At 36.5% G+C, this 16,466-nt stretch overlaps 1 protein-coding gene and 1 long non-coding RNA gene across 2 annotated transcripts in view; one reads left to right on the top strand and one right to left on the bottom strand.

The window, feature by feature from the left end:
- The window catches only part of LOC139131182 (rho GTPase-activating protein 7-like), a 123,369-nt gene extending 120,338 nt beyond the window's left edge, over nucleotides 1-3,031 (bottom strand). The window contains exon 1 of the mRNA XM_070697152.1: nucleotides 2,883-3,031. Coding sequence (XP_070553253.1) covers nucleotides 2,883-2,960 — 78 coding nt within the window. The 5' untranslated portion in view covers nucleotides 2,961-3,031. The remainder of the gene's footprint in view (nucleotides 1-2,882) is intronic.
- Nucleotides 3,032-13,420: 10,389 nt separating this feature from the next.
- LOC139131172 (uncharacterized) lies at nucleotides 13,421-15,252 on the top strand. The gene is made up of 2 exons (XR_011552065.1): nucleotides 13,421-13,624; nucleotides 14,774-15,252. It is a non-coding gene; the product is annotated as an uncharacterized lncRNA (long non-coding RNA).
- The last annotated feature ends 1,214 nt before the right edge of the window (nucleotides 15,253-16,466 follow it).

The following is a 16,466-nucleotide window of genomic DNA, read 5'->3' as shown; positions in this document are numbered from 1 at the left end:
TTGCCTGTCATAATTTTATCAAATGTTTCAAATGAGTGATTGACATGAAATGAGACAATTTATTTCATATATTGAAAAATCCAACACAGTCTCAAAATCCAACCTGTAACAACTTTAGTCTACATAAGTAGCAAAATTTTTACCAGTATATTGAGGGCATGAATACAGTGATCTGATTGATCGAGACGTGAAAAGAACCATGGTATATTCACAATATACCACAGCAGGTACACGCGCGAGCTCTTGGCTTGAGCAAAAATCCTTTTTGACGTTCCATACCAGAATTTTAATATACTGTTATGGTATAATAGCAATAAATCACACCCAGCGATGGTATACCACTTGATTTTGACCAGTTCACTTCATATATGCACTCGCTATGGCTCGTGCATATATGTCATGAACTGGTCAAAATCTTGTAGTATACTATTGCTGGGTGTCGTTTATTGCTTAAATATTGCATAAACAGCATGAATTATTAACTTTTTCAGACTTAAGGTTACATATTCATGTACTTTGGAAACATTTGACAGCAAAATCACAGAATTTGAAGAGAAGTGCAAGGTCACGGTGAAATATGGCTGTTCAAATCAGCAACCACACCTGTTTCAGATTGAAAATTACTTTGTATGTACAGATTTTCAACTTGTGACAGGTTTAGTTTACTCATGCACAGATGTTAAGGAGCAGCTACAAAGATTTTTCTGTGATTACTTTTTCATGAAGGATGGACTGAACCATGTACAAATATTGTATCTCTCATTTTACTCAAAACTGAACTCCTCTGTTAGAATCCATGGTTACAGTGTAACACCAAAGTTTCCAACAGGTGCCATAAAGACCAACGCAGTCTGGATGAAATTACACTCTTTGTAACCATGGAGAATAGAGGGGACCCCTCTACTGTCTGTTTGAACTAATAAAAATATGACATGTCCAAGTAACTTTCATAGAGTATCAATGATATCAAACTACTGAATAAGTGACCGAAGTGGTTCACAATCTTCTAAACTAATTTGAACAAAGTGAGATGGTTGACTAAAATAGATACTGATTAGAGTACAGTGTCCTTACCTTCTTCATAATCTGTACAGGTAGATACTAGATAGATGTCCTGCATTACAATATACCACTCTACAGACTAGAGTGGACCTGACCCTTGACCTCCAAAGTTATTTGTCAACATCTCATTAAGAATGTACTGTCTACTTATCATGTTGACTCACAGCCACCATAAAACTCTACAGGTGTACACTTCACACCAGGTTGCAGTCTTGTTTTTCTTAACACCTTTCTATTATCAGATTTATCTAATATCAATATTAGTTACTTGATGAAATATTCAATGGAAAACAAAAGAATGACAAACTGTTAATGGGCTATTGACACATTTGCTAATGCGAGAACCTGGGATTGAGAAGGGCGCCTTTAACACCTTTGTATTTTCATAGTCGCTCTGACACCTTTGCAGTTTTTATTCAAATTTATACATCACTCAAGCTTTTGTAACCACTTGTCACTTATAATTGTCCTTTATGAGCCAGGTGTTGAGTTTTTTTATTTCAAGAAAGAAAGCTTGCCACAAATGTATATGGTATAAATGTATATTTATGCAGTGATTTCAGACATCTGTCTGGACTGTTCTATTTTGAAAACGGGGACAAGAGCATCATCAATGTTGCATGTCTAATGAGCTGAATACAACAAGTGTTACCATGTCACTCCACAAAACTCACTTTTTAAACTGAGAGTTCTAGTCAGAGGTTGAAGGACATCAAGAATTCTGTCCACACCTTTTTATTCTGAGACAAAAAACAATTTCCCATTCTTCCCTACAGCTGTGATGTTTTAGGTCAGTGTCTACTGAAAAAAGGCCCAGTTTGCGCATCACTGAAATTTCCATAAAGCCATGTTACTTGTAGGACAACATGTGCCAAACTTTGTTAGAGCTGGCATATTTTGAAAACTAGCTCTGCCCTTTCAAGAATCAGGTGACAGACCACTGAGACCCTATCAGCTGACAGTCACAGATACAGCGTTCACGTAGCTATATTGGAAAGCATTCACTTGGGGATATTACAGAAAAATGCAAGCTCTTCAAAACCCAGTTTCCAGGTTTATTAGTCGGAGCACACTTCCTTCAACCTTTGCTTTTCAAGGAGGAACGTTTGACATTTAAATTGCTGAAACTGAAAGACTTTGAAAGGAAGATTCAAAGTATTACTCTGAAAGAAGTCTAGCCGAAACTAGACAGGGAAAAAAAAGAAAGTTGTTTTTCGTTACCAAGAGGACAACAGAGGTAAAAATTAACAGTGATATTCCACCACTACTATTGAAGCAATTATTCTGGAAGTTGAAAAAGTAAAGTCACTGATCAAGTTCTAGAACCATAAAAATATCAGGTGGCCCTCTATAATATTTTCCTACAACAGAAAATATTTTGATAACTTGATATCAATGAGCAAACAACGTATTTTACATCACAGATGCACTTCAGGCATCATTTTAAAAGTGCTGCAAGTAAACAACATTAAAACCCTTTGAGTGCCATAGTCTATTTTTGTCACCTTTATAAAATATACCACAGTCAATTTTTTTCTGAATTTTGTCAAATTTTTTGATAAAAAACTGAAGGTGATGAAATGTAATATCCATTTGGTCCAAAATATTAAAAAATATTACAGAAAAGTTCACAAAAATTGGTAAATATTACATGAAAATTTTGGTGTGAAAAATTACAGCAGTCAGAGGGTTAACCACACACCTGGTATTTTAATGTGAATCTATATAGGAATGCCTTCTTGATTTACTTAGTGTTATAATAAGGTGTGGCATTATTTCAAAAACCTAAAAATGTTGAATAACTTCACTCATACACTCACCTTTTCTTCTACTTCTTCGTCCATCAGGAACAATCCCGCATCTTCACCGGCAGAACTGGTGTCATCAGCTGATGTCATGGTGACTTTAGCTGTTCTCCTCGAATGACTGTGATTTCAACGTGATATTCAACCTTGGAACTTCATTAGGTCATTATCTGCCAAAAACAAATGAGAACTCAAAGAGTTGGTATGATTACTGTTGAGTATTTCTCCTACTGTTGAGTATTTCCCCTAAGTCCAAAAATTGAGGAGTGGCACAAAAACGTGTCGAATTTATTTTCAGCTGGTGACCATAGAGGGCGCCACCATATGTAAAGTTGGTTGGTACATTCCCCACAATCCATAACCACGCAAATTTTCAGGTCGAATGTTAGGAGCAGAGAATTCAAATTTTTCTGACACCATATGTGTAATTTTACAATCAAATGATGCTACCCACAGCTTCAACCATTTCACATATGCGATCATGTAATTTTTGGTGGTGCTCATTCACCGTCCTTTTAAACTTTCATCATTAGCCATATCATGATGATGGTATTACTCCCTATTACAAGTTCAACTATGCATGGAATTTTAACAATTTTCTCGGGGAAAAGCAAGTACACTGACCGTGAAATTACTTTACAAGATAACAGGCAAATCTTTAACATGCTGGTCTTGGGTCGTGTGATTCAGGTTTTACTTTCAGGAGGTAAAGAGCCATGTAGTTGGAGAGAGAGAAAATTTCCCTTAAAAAATTTTTAATTTTGGATAATTTTTTGTGTTTATGTACACGTTCTTGTTCCTCTGTGACAATAGTGGTATGTCCAACACATGTTCGTGGGTTAGAATAACAACTCAAATCAAACTCCAGGAACCAATAGATATGCACTACACCATGGCAATGAAATTCTGTACAATACATTCAAAAATTGGCTGACATGTCAAGTTATTATAGTGATTTAACTATGCCATTGGAATCCAGTGCTTTTGAATGTCAAGGCTTTTTCATCCGCACAAAACAATTGTCAATTAAATTTTATATTTTACAACAGCAAAGTTTCAAGTTCAAGATCACCAGTATGTTTTTTAGTGATGTATAGTGGTATGTGAAGGACATTGCCAGCAAAAGTTTGTAAAAGCGTCGGGTGGGGGTGACAAAGATCCCACAGCATAGAATTGCTGGACAAAAACTGCACACATTTATCTATATTTTGAGTTTATTGGTGACAAAATTGCCGATTGACAATTGAAATTGAAGACTATTTTCCACTTGTCTGCTTTGTCTTTCTGGAGCTAGTTGACTAAATTATGAAAGAACAAATTGCCCTTTTTCAAGAGATATGAACAAAATGTGTCCTTTGAAACAATTTTCATTTTTAGCAACAATCTAATCCTCAAGAATGTCCTTGAAAACATAAAACATACATCTTGGTGATATAAAAACTGATAAATTCCAAAAGAATTTCAAGAATTCAGTTTGTAAGGGTTTGGCTTTACCTTTATTTTCACTATAAAAAATTTCAAACCCTTTGCCGTGGTTTATGAACCACACATGTCTGACGTGTGACACTAAAAACCATACGACATCCTGCACCCAGCTTTGAAGTCATGTTATGGTTTCTGATCTGGGTAAACAAACTCTGCCAGTTGATGTTTGATAGCTTTGTGGCTTTATCTTTGAATTTCTTTCACCCACTGTTCAAGATGAGGTCATGGTCATGGTTTATTGGTTAGACTTTTGCTCTGACAGGGAACACCGAACAGTGGACAGTCAATTTGACACTCTATTGCAACCAGGATATGCTCCAGTCAGTGTAATTTACCAGAAACACATGTTGTATTCAAGTTCATTTTCTGGACCTGTGCTTTTTAACAATAATGTACTGACTCAAAAGATACATCTATCTTAGAAATACATTTAACCTTTCACCCCCATATCATTTCCCTCTCTAAAGATCCAAATTTATCATAGAAAACAGTGGGATTGACTTAAACTACAGTAATGAAAGGGTTAAAATAGCTTAATCTTTACCCCTTTGCTCAATTTCACTGATTACATGTCCTATTTTTAGCACCGACAGCAACATGATTGCACCAAACTGTTGTTGAGTAAGTGGGGAACTCAGGATATCTTTGTAATTGCTATATTGACAGTGCTCATTTCATACACTTATTGGATATTACAAACGGATAATTTGACCATTGATTGAAAACATGATCACTTCCGCCCAGAGGTACGTACTTTGCTTTGCCCTGTATGAACTTGGTCCTTCAAAGTGAAATACAACTCTGTTCATGACATTGTCACCTTTAAAGAATTTCTTGTCAAACATCGTTGACTTTACCAAAGTAATCATTTTCTTTACCCATTATATTGCCATCATGGGAAAAAGATAGATATACACACACTTGTACCTTTCTATCACAAATTAATCTCCCTTTACAAACTTTTCAAATATAAGGAAGTCTGTTGAAGGGAACCCATATGCTGCAAAAACATCCGTGCAGCACCGTTTTTTTGGATTTACTAATACTGCTGCCAGCAGCTAGTGACTAAGTATGATGGAAATCCATCAGGTTCAAACACACAGATTTGATAATATAACAGGTGGAAAACTTTTGATGTTTAAACCAAGGCTTCTGAAATCCCATTCAGAAGACAAATAATTAAATTTGCATATTTCTGTTGAAGAAGCAAAAAGTTTGCACCATCCATAATCCGATAAAACTTGGTCAAAATTTGTAATACATTATCAATTGTTATGAACATAGACACAAAACAGCACAGAACAGATAGTAAAGCACCGTTACACACAACAAAGTCAAATTCATGAAAGAAGATATATGGACTTTTGGTCAAAAGACTGAGAAGTGATGTCAGATGTTTCGAAAATAGTAAGCGCATCCTGCCCCACATGTGGCACCTGCCATATATCAATCTGTAAGTCAAATCGTTGAACTGTTCCTAGGAAGAGTATTTGGAAATTTCACAGAAACGAGCAATACATCCACACATAGCGTACGTGGACAAATATTCAATTCAGCATTCCATTGTCTGGTATCAATTTGGATGCCAGCTTTAAAGTTCTGACACTTTCCGTCTTTCTTAGAATCAGTGATGCATTGTCAACGCGTCTATCATTACACTAAAATTTTCTTCTGACTTTACTCATAAATCAAAAAACACTGTCAGTGCCCACACATCTCACACATGTGGGATGACTCTCTACGGTATATACACTCAGTAAGAAAGTTATATATTTCCTCAGTTTGTTTATTGACATATTTCAGTAAAGTTTACTGTTTTTAACGTTTGTGTATTCAGTCTGATTTATTTACTTTCCCAAAACGGAACCCTACTGACGTACAAAGATAGTTCACTGTCACTGTCTAGCCTCTTATCCTGACAAATGCTGTAAGAATTAGAATAGCCGTATTGTTTACATGTAAACGTTCTACCACATGTATTTGCATTGATATTGAGGGGAAAAAGAGTCAAAACTGTATTAATGTCCCTGGTTTTTTGTATCTAATGTACGACTTTTTCTATGAGAGTTAAACACAAAACCTACAATCTGAAAAACATGTTAACTGTAATCTTCTTTTGACCACAATCAAATTCATAGGCCCCCAAAAAATTGATTTGTTTCTGGTCACCGCCCGCATCACTTCAGAGTGTGCGCGTCAACTCTTTTTTTCCCTGTTTTTCATTTGCCCCTACGGAAAAAAGGGAAAATGTATCAAATTCCACCAAAAAAAATAAAATTGAAAAAAAATTGTGTCGCCGCATCATTTTTGCAACATGTCAATGACCAGAAACAAAACTATTATTTTTTTGGGCCTTAAGAAAGACTCATCAAGGCATGCTAGGTCATATGATAGTCTATGACTATCTATATTTTTCATTTGGGAATCAGTAGTTGTGGGTTTTAAACTGATTGATAATTATCACACCAGTCCGATGATTTCAGTAGCTGCAGTTTGTAGCCAACAGCTCCCCCAACCCCCCAAAATTATTTTGTATAGAGCCTACAGCCCTTCTCTTCACCACCCCTCCCCTAGCCTAGAATCCTATTCCGTCCGCTTGCCTCCGTAACTCCGACCCACTACCAGGTCGGAGGTACGGAGGCAAGCGGACGGAATAGGATTCTAGGCTACCCCTCCCCCCCTCTCAAAACAGATGGGAGACAGCCGAGCACCCATACATGACTGGATCTTTCAGGCTATTACAGTAAACATACATATATGTACCATGCCTTGAGCACCTCTTCTTCTTTCAGTGTTCTGTGATGTTTCAGCTGCAGGGTGCCTATGTTGCTACACCATATTGCATGTATTGGAGATCTCACACGGGACTGTAATTCCGATCCTTTTGCCCAAACATAGTGTAATTGGTTTCATAAACGTGAACAAAGCCAATTACATGGGCACAGAAAAATGCACCATGTGCTTGAGATAGGGTTAAAATATCAAGGACAGCTGTTTCTGCTTTCACAGAGAGATTGGACACAGGATGCACGCTCCTGATTGTGCAAAAGTTGACAAATTACAGACATGAAGTATTCTAACAAGTCAGTTTAAGGATATAGTTGCATGATTGAAGCTTCCTAACATTGGGTTGAACCTGACAATGAAATGGCAATATTGTACACTGTGGAAGACGAGCTCTACTCTCGGAATATGATCTCATGACTTGTGGTTAAAAAAGCTGCATGAACTCAGCATGAGATAACTTGGTTGCTTAAAGGATTGTGTCATATTGCATGAGGGCTTGGCCCTATCTAGCCTGTGTAGAAATGAGACAATTACACAGGGGCTGAAAAATACTGACTCCCTCCTGCAGATTTTAATACACTAAACTGAGCTTGGCTCGGTCGGTATGGTGCAATCATCACAACCAAGCCATGTGTGATAACCCTTCAGTTTCATGTACAACATTTTGCCTTCGAAATCAAAATTGTGCAAACCAATCAGGAATGGTGATAACATGTAAATTATTTTCACTGTCTTCATGGGTTCGGTAAAGTGAAGGGATTGCCATTTCCAGTTCTGCTTGATAATATCAAGGCATTGCTGCAGTTGAAAATAAAGTTTTAGACTGCTTGCCTTTGAATGTCAGTCACACTCTTGATGGAAAAGGTTCACGAAACATTCCTTGAGTTGCCTGATGGAGCTTATCAACCAATCAATTTAAGGGCCTATCCTACCATGGGCTATTTACAGAGAGCGTCCCTGCCTGAAGAACCAACTCTTGACTAGCAAATTAAGATAATCTTCGAATTTTAAACAGGCGAGGATGTTCAGAAACACAATCATTTTCAAAGCATCAGTTTGTTGAGATGGTCCCTAAATATGTCTTGTTCAACCTACTCAATGTGTTGAGATATTCCTAAATAGGTCTTGCTCAACCTGCTCAATGTGTTGAGATGGTCCCTAAATAGGTCTTGCTCAACCTACTCAATGTGTTGAGATGGTCCCTAAATAGGTCTTGCTCAACCTGCTCAATGTGTTGAGATGGTCCCTGAATGGATCTCACTCAACCTATCAGTGTTAGCCCACAGCCTGCCTGCATTCTATTCTAGGTATAATTGTTTTACAATGAAGATCAACTGACAGCCACTCACAGTATGACATGAACTATTTCCAGTAACACCGACATTCCAGAACAAATGTGAAAATTCCACCCTCTGTTCTGTGTACATTCCAGGACATCATCACGTAAATGCAAAACTGGAAAATATGTAGGAAGTTTTAAACCCACTATGGAAAATGAAGGGTATTTTTTTTTCTACGAAACAGGTGCATCACCACTGTTGCTGACTAGGAGCAAATGACTGAAGACAAATACTGAGGAATTTTTTCCACAAACTGGAGACTGGAGGCCAATGTGAGCTAAGAAAAATAAACAACCATTGATAATTAATATGGTTGGTTTGTTTACAAAAACTGCCAACTCTGAATTGCTTGGTAGGGTAGAGGGAAGGAAATATTTTCGATATCATTATGAATTCAAATCTTTAACTCAAATTCAGTCAAGCCAGCTCACAATGATATTCCACAAAAGTAGAACACAAGAAAGCGCAGCAAAAGCCACTTTCAAACAATTTTTCTCCTGTGATCAGCGAAAAAAATATAGCCAATAAGAGAAGTAGAGGTCAAAACATCAATCTGAAAGGAGCAAAGAAGCATTTTTTTTGGTAAAAATTATCATATCTAAAATTATCCTATCATTACCTTAAACAAGACTTATCACCACTGAAGGACAGAAATGAATGATGACATAGTGCTGAAGTACAGTAACCGACACATCTGAGGAATTTACAACAAACACGTAGTCCTACTGGTGTGTAGAAAAATCTGCCGATTAAAGCTGTCTTTTCAATCGGTTTAAAATTAATAAGAAACTTTTTAAAATTTGAATGTGGATACTAGCTGTCATAAAAAAAACAATTCAGTATTAAAAAATTATTCAATTAGGAAAGACGGTGGCCTAAAAAGGAACTGGCGAGTCTAACAGTACTGACTGAAGACCATTTACAGTATTTGGTAATGAATACCTCACAGTAGTGGCTTGGGAAAGCACATGTGCCATGTGTGTACATTGCTGTACACTGGGGAATCACATGTGTTGACTGAAGTCTAAATCCACTACCAACACGAACCATGTGACGGATATTTACACTATTTAACAAGCCGATTGATGGATGAGTTTACGGACTGGTGAGGCACAAGAACTAATTTACCAATTTCACACTTTGCTGCAGTTTAATTGCAGTTCTGTTCAGTTGAATACAGCACATTTAGTATCTTGCTGGAGCGTTTCAAATCCAAGTTTGTTAGATGTGATCATAGGCTTTTCATCTACAACATACTCTTAATATCCAATCTTCATCCATTACTTCGATACAATTAAAAATATCATCAGATGTAGAAACACACTTTGGAACAGATTTCATAGTATTCTAGTTTTTCAATTCTTTTGAAGACAAAAAAAATTCCATGATATTAGCATTTGTGTAATTATATGAATAGTTTAACTTCACATTCAATGACAAAAGTAAATGCAGGTTTATGTTTGTCATCGTATTTCCAATTTTGAAAGCAGGAATTTATCTTGGGAATTCAAAAGAATCTCTGAAAAACACAATTCAAGGAATTTCACTTCGTAATTCATGATCTAGGTCTTCCTCTGACCAGATGGTATCTCCACAATGCCACATACTACAAAACAGAAAGTAAACTATTTTCTAACATACAGTGTCACTCCAAAAGCACATCCTCAATATGTCATAAAAATTTCTCTGTGGTGAAACTGAACTCTTCTTTTAACTCGGGACGGAAGTTTGATATACTTGTAAAATCACTGACTATCTGGTCATCAACCCTTCCCGACAATATATCAAGTTTTTCATCAGTATTCATAAAACCAAGTATGTTCTATATAACTGTTCCTTTTCTGAATTAAGTCTGACTGGAGACCAGTTAGATATGTTATTAACATCTGACCCCTACTGGGCTGACAGTACGGACTGGAAGTCAGCAAAAGATTACTAGCCAATAAAATACTTTTCCATTAAAAATAAAAGAATATTAACTTCTAGGTAGTCTTGAAACAGCAGTTTATCTGTTTTTCTAATTTGATAGTTTTTTGTTGACATGGTGGGAGAGAACACAAGAAACCACTGTTCTTTGTGCCCTAAGGGTGTAATCTTCACTGAAACTATGTGAGATAGAGCCAAGACTTGTATCCTAAAAAGTTTGATGCAGTTCACATGACTTTGCGAATTCCAACCTACCTGGGTATAAGATGTTGAAATCACGTAGAACTCTCGTTGTACGGTAGAGTGACAGATAACTTGAAAAATTACACTCTTCTCAATCCAAAAATAATTGAGAGAGGATTAGTTCTGTAACAGATGCCTGACTTGACTGATAGCATGTGAGAAATGTCTCCACCTTCTTCAAATGGCAACTCTTGATGAGGTGTGCAAAACACAGGGTTAAAAACACAAGCCTTTTGAGAAGCTGTACTGACAAGCTTCCCTTGTACAAACTTGAACTGGAGTGAATCACCCTCTTCAATCACGACCAGTCCACTTTTCTTATAGGGAGGTACTGCATTCTGAAACCTTTGTCCATATTTGTAACCACTGCACTTAAGCAAGTTGATGCTATTATAAATTCACGCTCTTCCAAAGTGAAAATTGTGATGCAACTGCCCTTCCAATTTTGTACCGATGAGAAAAAACAAACTCAAGGTCCCATTGAAGAGACCAGTGTATGCTCTCCCCTGCCACCCCATTTTAATAAATGGAATGACCCCCATCCTGAATAACCATATTATTGACTCTGTTCTATTGGTTTATTGATATTTTATCACCTATTAGAGGTTTTCATGCCTAGAATTGACACAAGATTGCTCCAATCAGATTGATAACATGTGTAATTATTTTTTGGACCATTGTCAGTTAGTTTAACCTTGACTTGGACCCATGATACACACAGGTTCTGTTGACATACTTTTGGTATCTGTCCTTTGGTTACAGAATGTACACACCGTACTGGCGCTACCATTGAATATAAGTGTGTGTTTTGAAGTCTATTGCAAAGTAATTAGCTCTATAATTTCCTCCAATGATGTGTAAAATTGCGATTTAACACATCCAAATTTTTCAATAACGTGTACTTTACGTCTGTATTCCATTGTTGGGCCAGTGTGACAAAGTTGCCAATTTTCAATACTACAGCATTTTATTTCACATAAGATTAATAATTCTGTTTTGCTAAGTAAAATATACAATGTGACAAACAATTGTAAACACTTTCAAATTGTTACATGTAATTCCTGAGTATGAATATTATTAATTTTACCATATACTCTGATAACAAAATTCCTTGCTGATGTGCAGCTGGCTCGAAAGGTTATATAGGCTTGGTCGATTGTCACTATTCACAGAAACTTAGGGAGTCTATTGTGTATAATTTAATGATAACAGTAAGATTCAACCAACCAGTTGGATTACAGCTTCTGAGATGCTGCACATTTGCCCAAAAACGCCTGGTGGATTCTCAATACCCAAACAGAGTGTTCAAATGTGATGCTGATAAGAAGGGCTGGTATAAGATATGTTTGACAAATCCTAGTGAATAGAATATAAAGAAAGACTTGGCAAGACTGAAGAAAACTGGGCCCACAAAATTTCAAAATCAACGTAATTCCAGGGGGTCCCATATTGACTGATTATGAGAAGACTCCCTAAGTGAAAGCTGATTATTTTCTTAGGAAGATGAGCTCTTGTATTATTATGGTGCAAACAAAGTTTTGCACCATGAAAAATAAATGTCAAAAATATCATCAAAGGGAGAGTCTTCTCATTGACCACAAAAATTTGACCTTCAGTGGATCAAAAACAATCTTTTCTTATGACATTGAACGCTCTCTCACAGCTACGCTTGTTCAATCACAGGGAATACAGTAATCTTGTTGTTGTTGTTGTTGTTGTTGTTATTGTTGTTGTTGATGGTGATGATGATGATGATGATGATGATGACGATAATACAAAATATTAAAAAACAATGTGTCATTCCTTGCTGCCGTTGTCGATGTTGTAGAAAATTGTAAAAGAAAACTGTAATTGTGACAAAAAAACGACGTAGGTCGCCCAACGTCACTCCCGTCCTATTATACAACCATAGGACGGGAGTGACGTTGGGCGACCTACATCGTTTTTTTGTCACGATTACAGTTTTCTTTTACAATTTTCTACAACATCGACAAACAACAGCAAGGAATGACACATTGTTTTTAATATTTTGTATTATCGTCATCATGATCATCATCATCACTGTCAACAACAACAATAACAACAACAACAACAGCAACAACAACATTACTCTATTCCCTCTGGTTCAATCCAATGCTGTGTGTGTTCCATATACACTGCTAGACTTACACTGGGTAGAATAGAAGAGCAGGCGTAGCGGCAACACCTGGCCATGTCTGTGCCCACTTTTTAAGAACTGAGCTATGTTTATGGCTCTGTCATTGAGGGTGCATGTGAATGTCAGACACAGACAGGTTTCCTCAATGTATCTGTTACTTCAGTCAACTGGAATTCTTACATGTACTTTCATCTTCAATTTTGCCATCATTTACACCAGTTGCCTGCTATGAAATGGTTTGAATTCCCCCTGTGACCTTTGCAAACATTCCATTTCTTTTTTTTTTAATGTTGCCACTTCTGATTGATGACATTGAGCATGGGCTTTCATATCAGCTTTTGAATGGAAAGTTTCAATGATGACCTTTGATTTGTGGTTTCAAGAAATCATCCAGCCCTAAATTCCACAGTTCCCCGAGGGGCAAACAATTTTGATTATAAAATACCGGAACTTCAGAATTTTGATTTCCTAAATTTTCATAAAAAATCCACTGAAAATTTTGATGACAACTGGTGCATTCAAGGTGCAACTCCTCAAGTATTTCAATTAGCAAGGCCAATGTATCTATAATACTCAATACCTCCAAGATCTCGATGAAATATGCGCAAGCTTTATCAGGGCTCCCATAGAGAGCTAAGCCGAGCATGTGAACACCCTACATGAGCAAAAAAAACATTAGGCTGAGCGTGAAAACGCCCTACATGAGAGAAAAAAACATTGGGCTGAGCATGAAAACACCCTACATGAGTAAAAAACATGATGCATTGTGGGTATTTTCAAGATGGCAGCCGCCATGACAGCCTGCACTGAAAGCTCTGGTGAGTACATATTTTGGTCGATTTTACCGTTGAGAAGCATTATTTGGGAAAAATGAAAACATCAGAGTATGCAGCAGTGTTTCAAGTGTCTATGCACATAGTTCATTACATAGCAGAAGCTCAAACTACAAAGATTACTTCAACACAAAATCACTTAGTGGGTTAGGATAACACATGCATTGCCTTAGCTCTGCATGGCAGGGCTGTGTTACCGGCGATATACGGTATATGGTGGGAGGCCGTATAACGCTGGTAACACACAGCCCTGCCATGCAGAGCTAGCATTGCCTCTGAACATAGAGCTACCAATGCTCTGAAGCACTGCAAGAACTTTCTTACCCTGCACAGCCGACAAGCGATGCATGTAGTCTCTTGTACACTGTACAGCTCAAATGTTCATTCACCTACTTCGAGTTTTAGTGCTGAAGTAATCATTACAGTTTGAGCATCTGAGATGTAATGAACTGTGCATAGACACTTGAATGCATAATCCTGAGTCAGATTGTGTCCTACATATACATTAATATGATTTAAAATATGTCACTTTTCATTCAAGATAAGGATTATTGAAAAAAGTCTCCAAAATATCGATGTGCTTGCTATTTGTCGTGCATCATGTGCATGTTTGTGTGAGCTTTACTATTTAGCAGAGAATTAGAGAGCCATTAAAAGGCAGTGAACACTATATTAGAGAAAATACATGTATCATTGTGCTAATGATGGTAACCTTCACCCACCAATGTTAAGAATAGCTACAGGTCAGAGAGATCATCAGCTTTATTAATGCTGTGAATATTTGGAATTCCATTGCCCATCTATTCGAAACAGTCAAACTTGTCGACTTTTAAATCAAAATTAAATGAATATCTTTTCATGATGTACTGTATGAAGGTTCAGATCTGGAAGAGCCTGTCATAGTCTTTGACATTTTCTTTTTTACTCTCTCTGCTCCTGTATTTTTCTAGAGGTCCACATTTTAAATTAAAGTACAGGTAACCATAGCTAGCTGTTGTGATGTAACTGTCTTGTTAGCAGAAACTAATCAAATTTGTACTCAGTAACTTCACAGCAATCTACAGCTGAACTTGACATATATCATCAAAATTAAAATATTTTATAACTCATGACAGCTTCTCGTTTGTTTTCCAGAACTACTTGTTTGAGAGAAAAAAACAGAAGATGAGCAAGACACAAACCAGTTGGGATGTCTCACTTAGATGAGGCAGCAAAAAAGGGGGGGGGGGAGTTTTGACACAGGGTGTTTTACATTACCACAATCTCAATGGGAAATTTAATTTGTTGATTAGAATTGGAAAAAGTTTGAAAAAATTAAGGTCAGAGGATAATTTCACCATCAGAACAGCCAGTATGGCCCAGTTTTGCTAGCTTTCAGCACATGCATTTTACATGTAAGAAGATACAGTGCTTGACTCGTCACATTCATTTATTATTTTGGAATAATTGATGAATCAATACAGTTTTTGTTTTCTAGTAATTGCATGTATGCTATATTAGTAGTTGAAGACCCTGGGTTATTGGCACAGATAGTTTTTGGCACTGATCAAAATGGCAAAACTTGTAAAACTTGATAATAAAATCATATTTGTGGACAGTGTGTAACACATTAATCAAGTATGTCCTCAGTCTTTTTTATGTTGTCAAACACAGATTCTAGCATTTTGTGTAATTCCAAACCTAATGCCAGAGCAAGCATGCTGAGGAGAATGTAAGAGGACTTGCCATGGAAGTCAACAAAAGTTAATGTGTTTCTACTCATTGTAACCAGTAATGATTTGATCACTGAGGTGTAACTCTGATAAACATAATTAGTTATTGGTAACCCCTGCCTGCACTATCATCGTAAATCCAATCAACAGAGGGTCATATTCTCTGATTGACTTCCAGGGTAAGCCAGTTGCATATTGTCTACGGTTGGTTATCTAGTACCAGGTTGGAAGCAATAGTGCAAAACTAAACTTGGGTAACGTTAAGAAATCCAAAGATGATACTAGACTAGGTACCAGTACTATATATATGATGAAATGAAAGTAAAGTAAAAAATAGTGACTTTCCCTTCAATTCATCAGCACTCTCACATTTTATGAAATACCAGAAACTAATAATATTTTATGGAAAAGATTTATTTTTCACTTATTTATTCAAATATATTTACTTCTTGCAAAGTAAATGAAATCATGTTATTGAAACTAAATAATATGAAATAAACAGAATATAATAATATAGAACTGTATGAAACAGCAAGTGTAGCCCTTTTCTTGAAAGAACACATCTCCATAAATATGCCAATAAAACTCACTGACCGAAGCAGACTTTGGTGCTGCAGAATACAAAACAAGACCATGTTGGCTTTTACTCTACTGGGATAAATACAGCTGACAGAAAAGCTAACAGATTCCTTTTCTGCCTATTATTCTGCTTTTCTATTTATAGAAAACAGATGATCTACATGCCTTATCGAGCGAAAAACTTGTAGAACAATATACAAAACTGTCTTTTGTTAAATAATTTAGAGATATTATAGTGTTTACTGAAATGTTAGAATCCCTTCGTTGTCATCAGTACCATTCACTTCATCAGCTGTTACAGTTTCATTGTTATTGTTTAGTTTTGCTTCCACAGTATCACAATTCCCATTCATTCTGGTGTATCATTTCTGAAAAATACACTCATCAAAAAATAATACCATCAAACAATTTTAGGATCCAATTTTCTGGCTTGATCATATTTACAGAGGTATGTAAATATGAATGGTAAAGCTGAGCACACTTGTTTCTTCTGCAGTATTTTGGACATGTCCCTGAGGCAACAGATTTTCTGACTA

This window comes from Ptychodera flava, chromosome 4, assembly GCF_041260155.1.
Source record: "Ptychodera flava strain L36383 chromosome 4, AS_Pfla_20210202, whole genome shotgun sequence".
Taxonomy (NCBI): domain Eukaryota; kingdom Metazoa; phylum Hemichordata; class Enteropneusta; family Ptychoderidae; genus Ptychodera; species Ptychodera flava.
The sequence above is the reverse complement of the archived record's forward strand: the minus strand, read 5'-3'. Positions and strand labels throughout refer to the sequence as shown.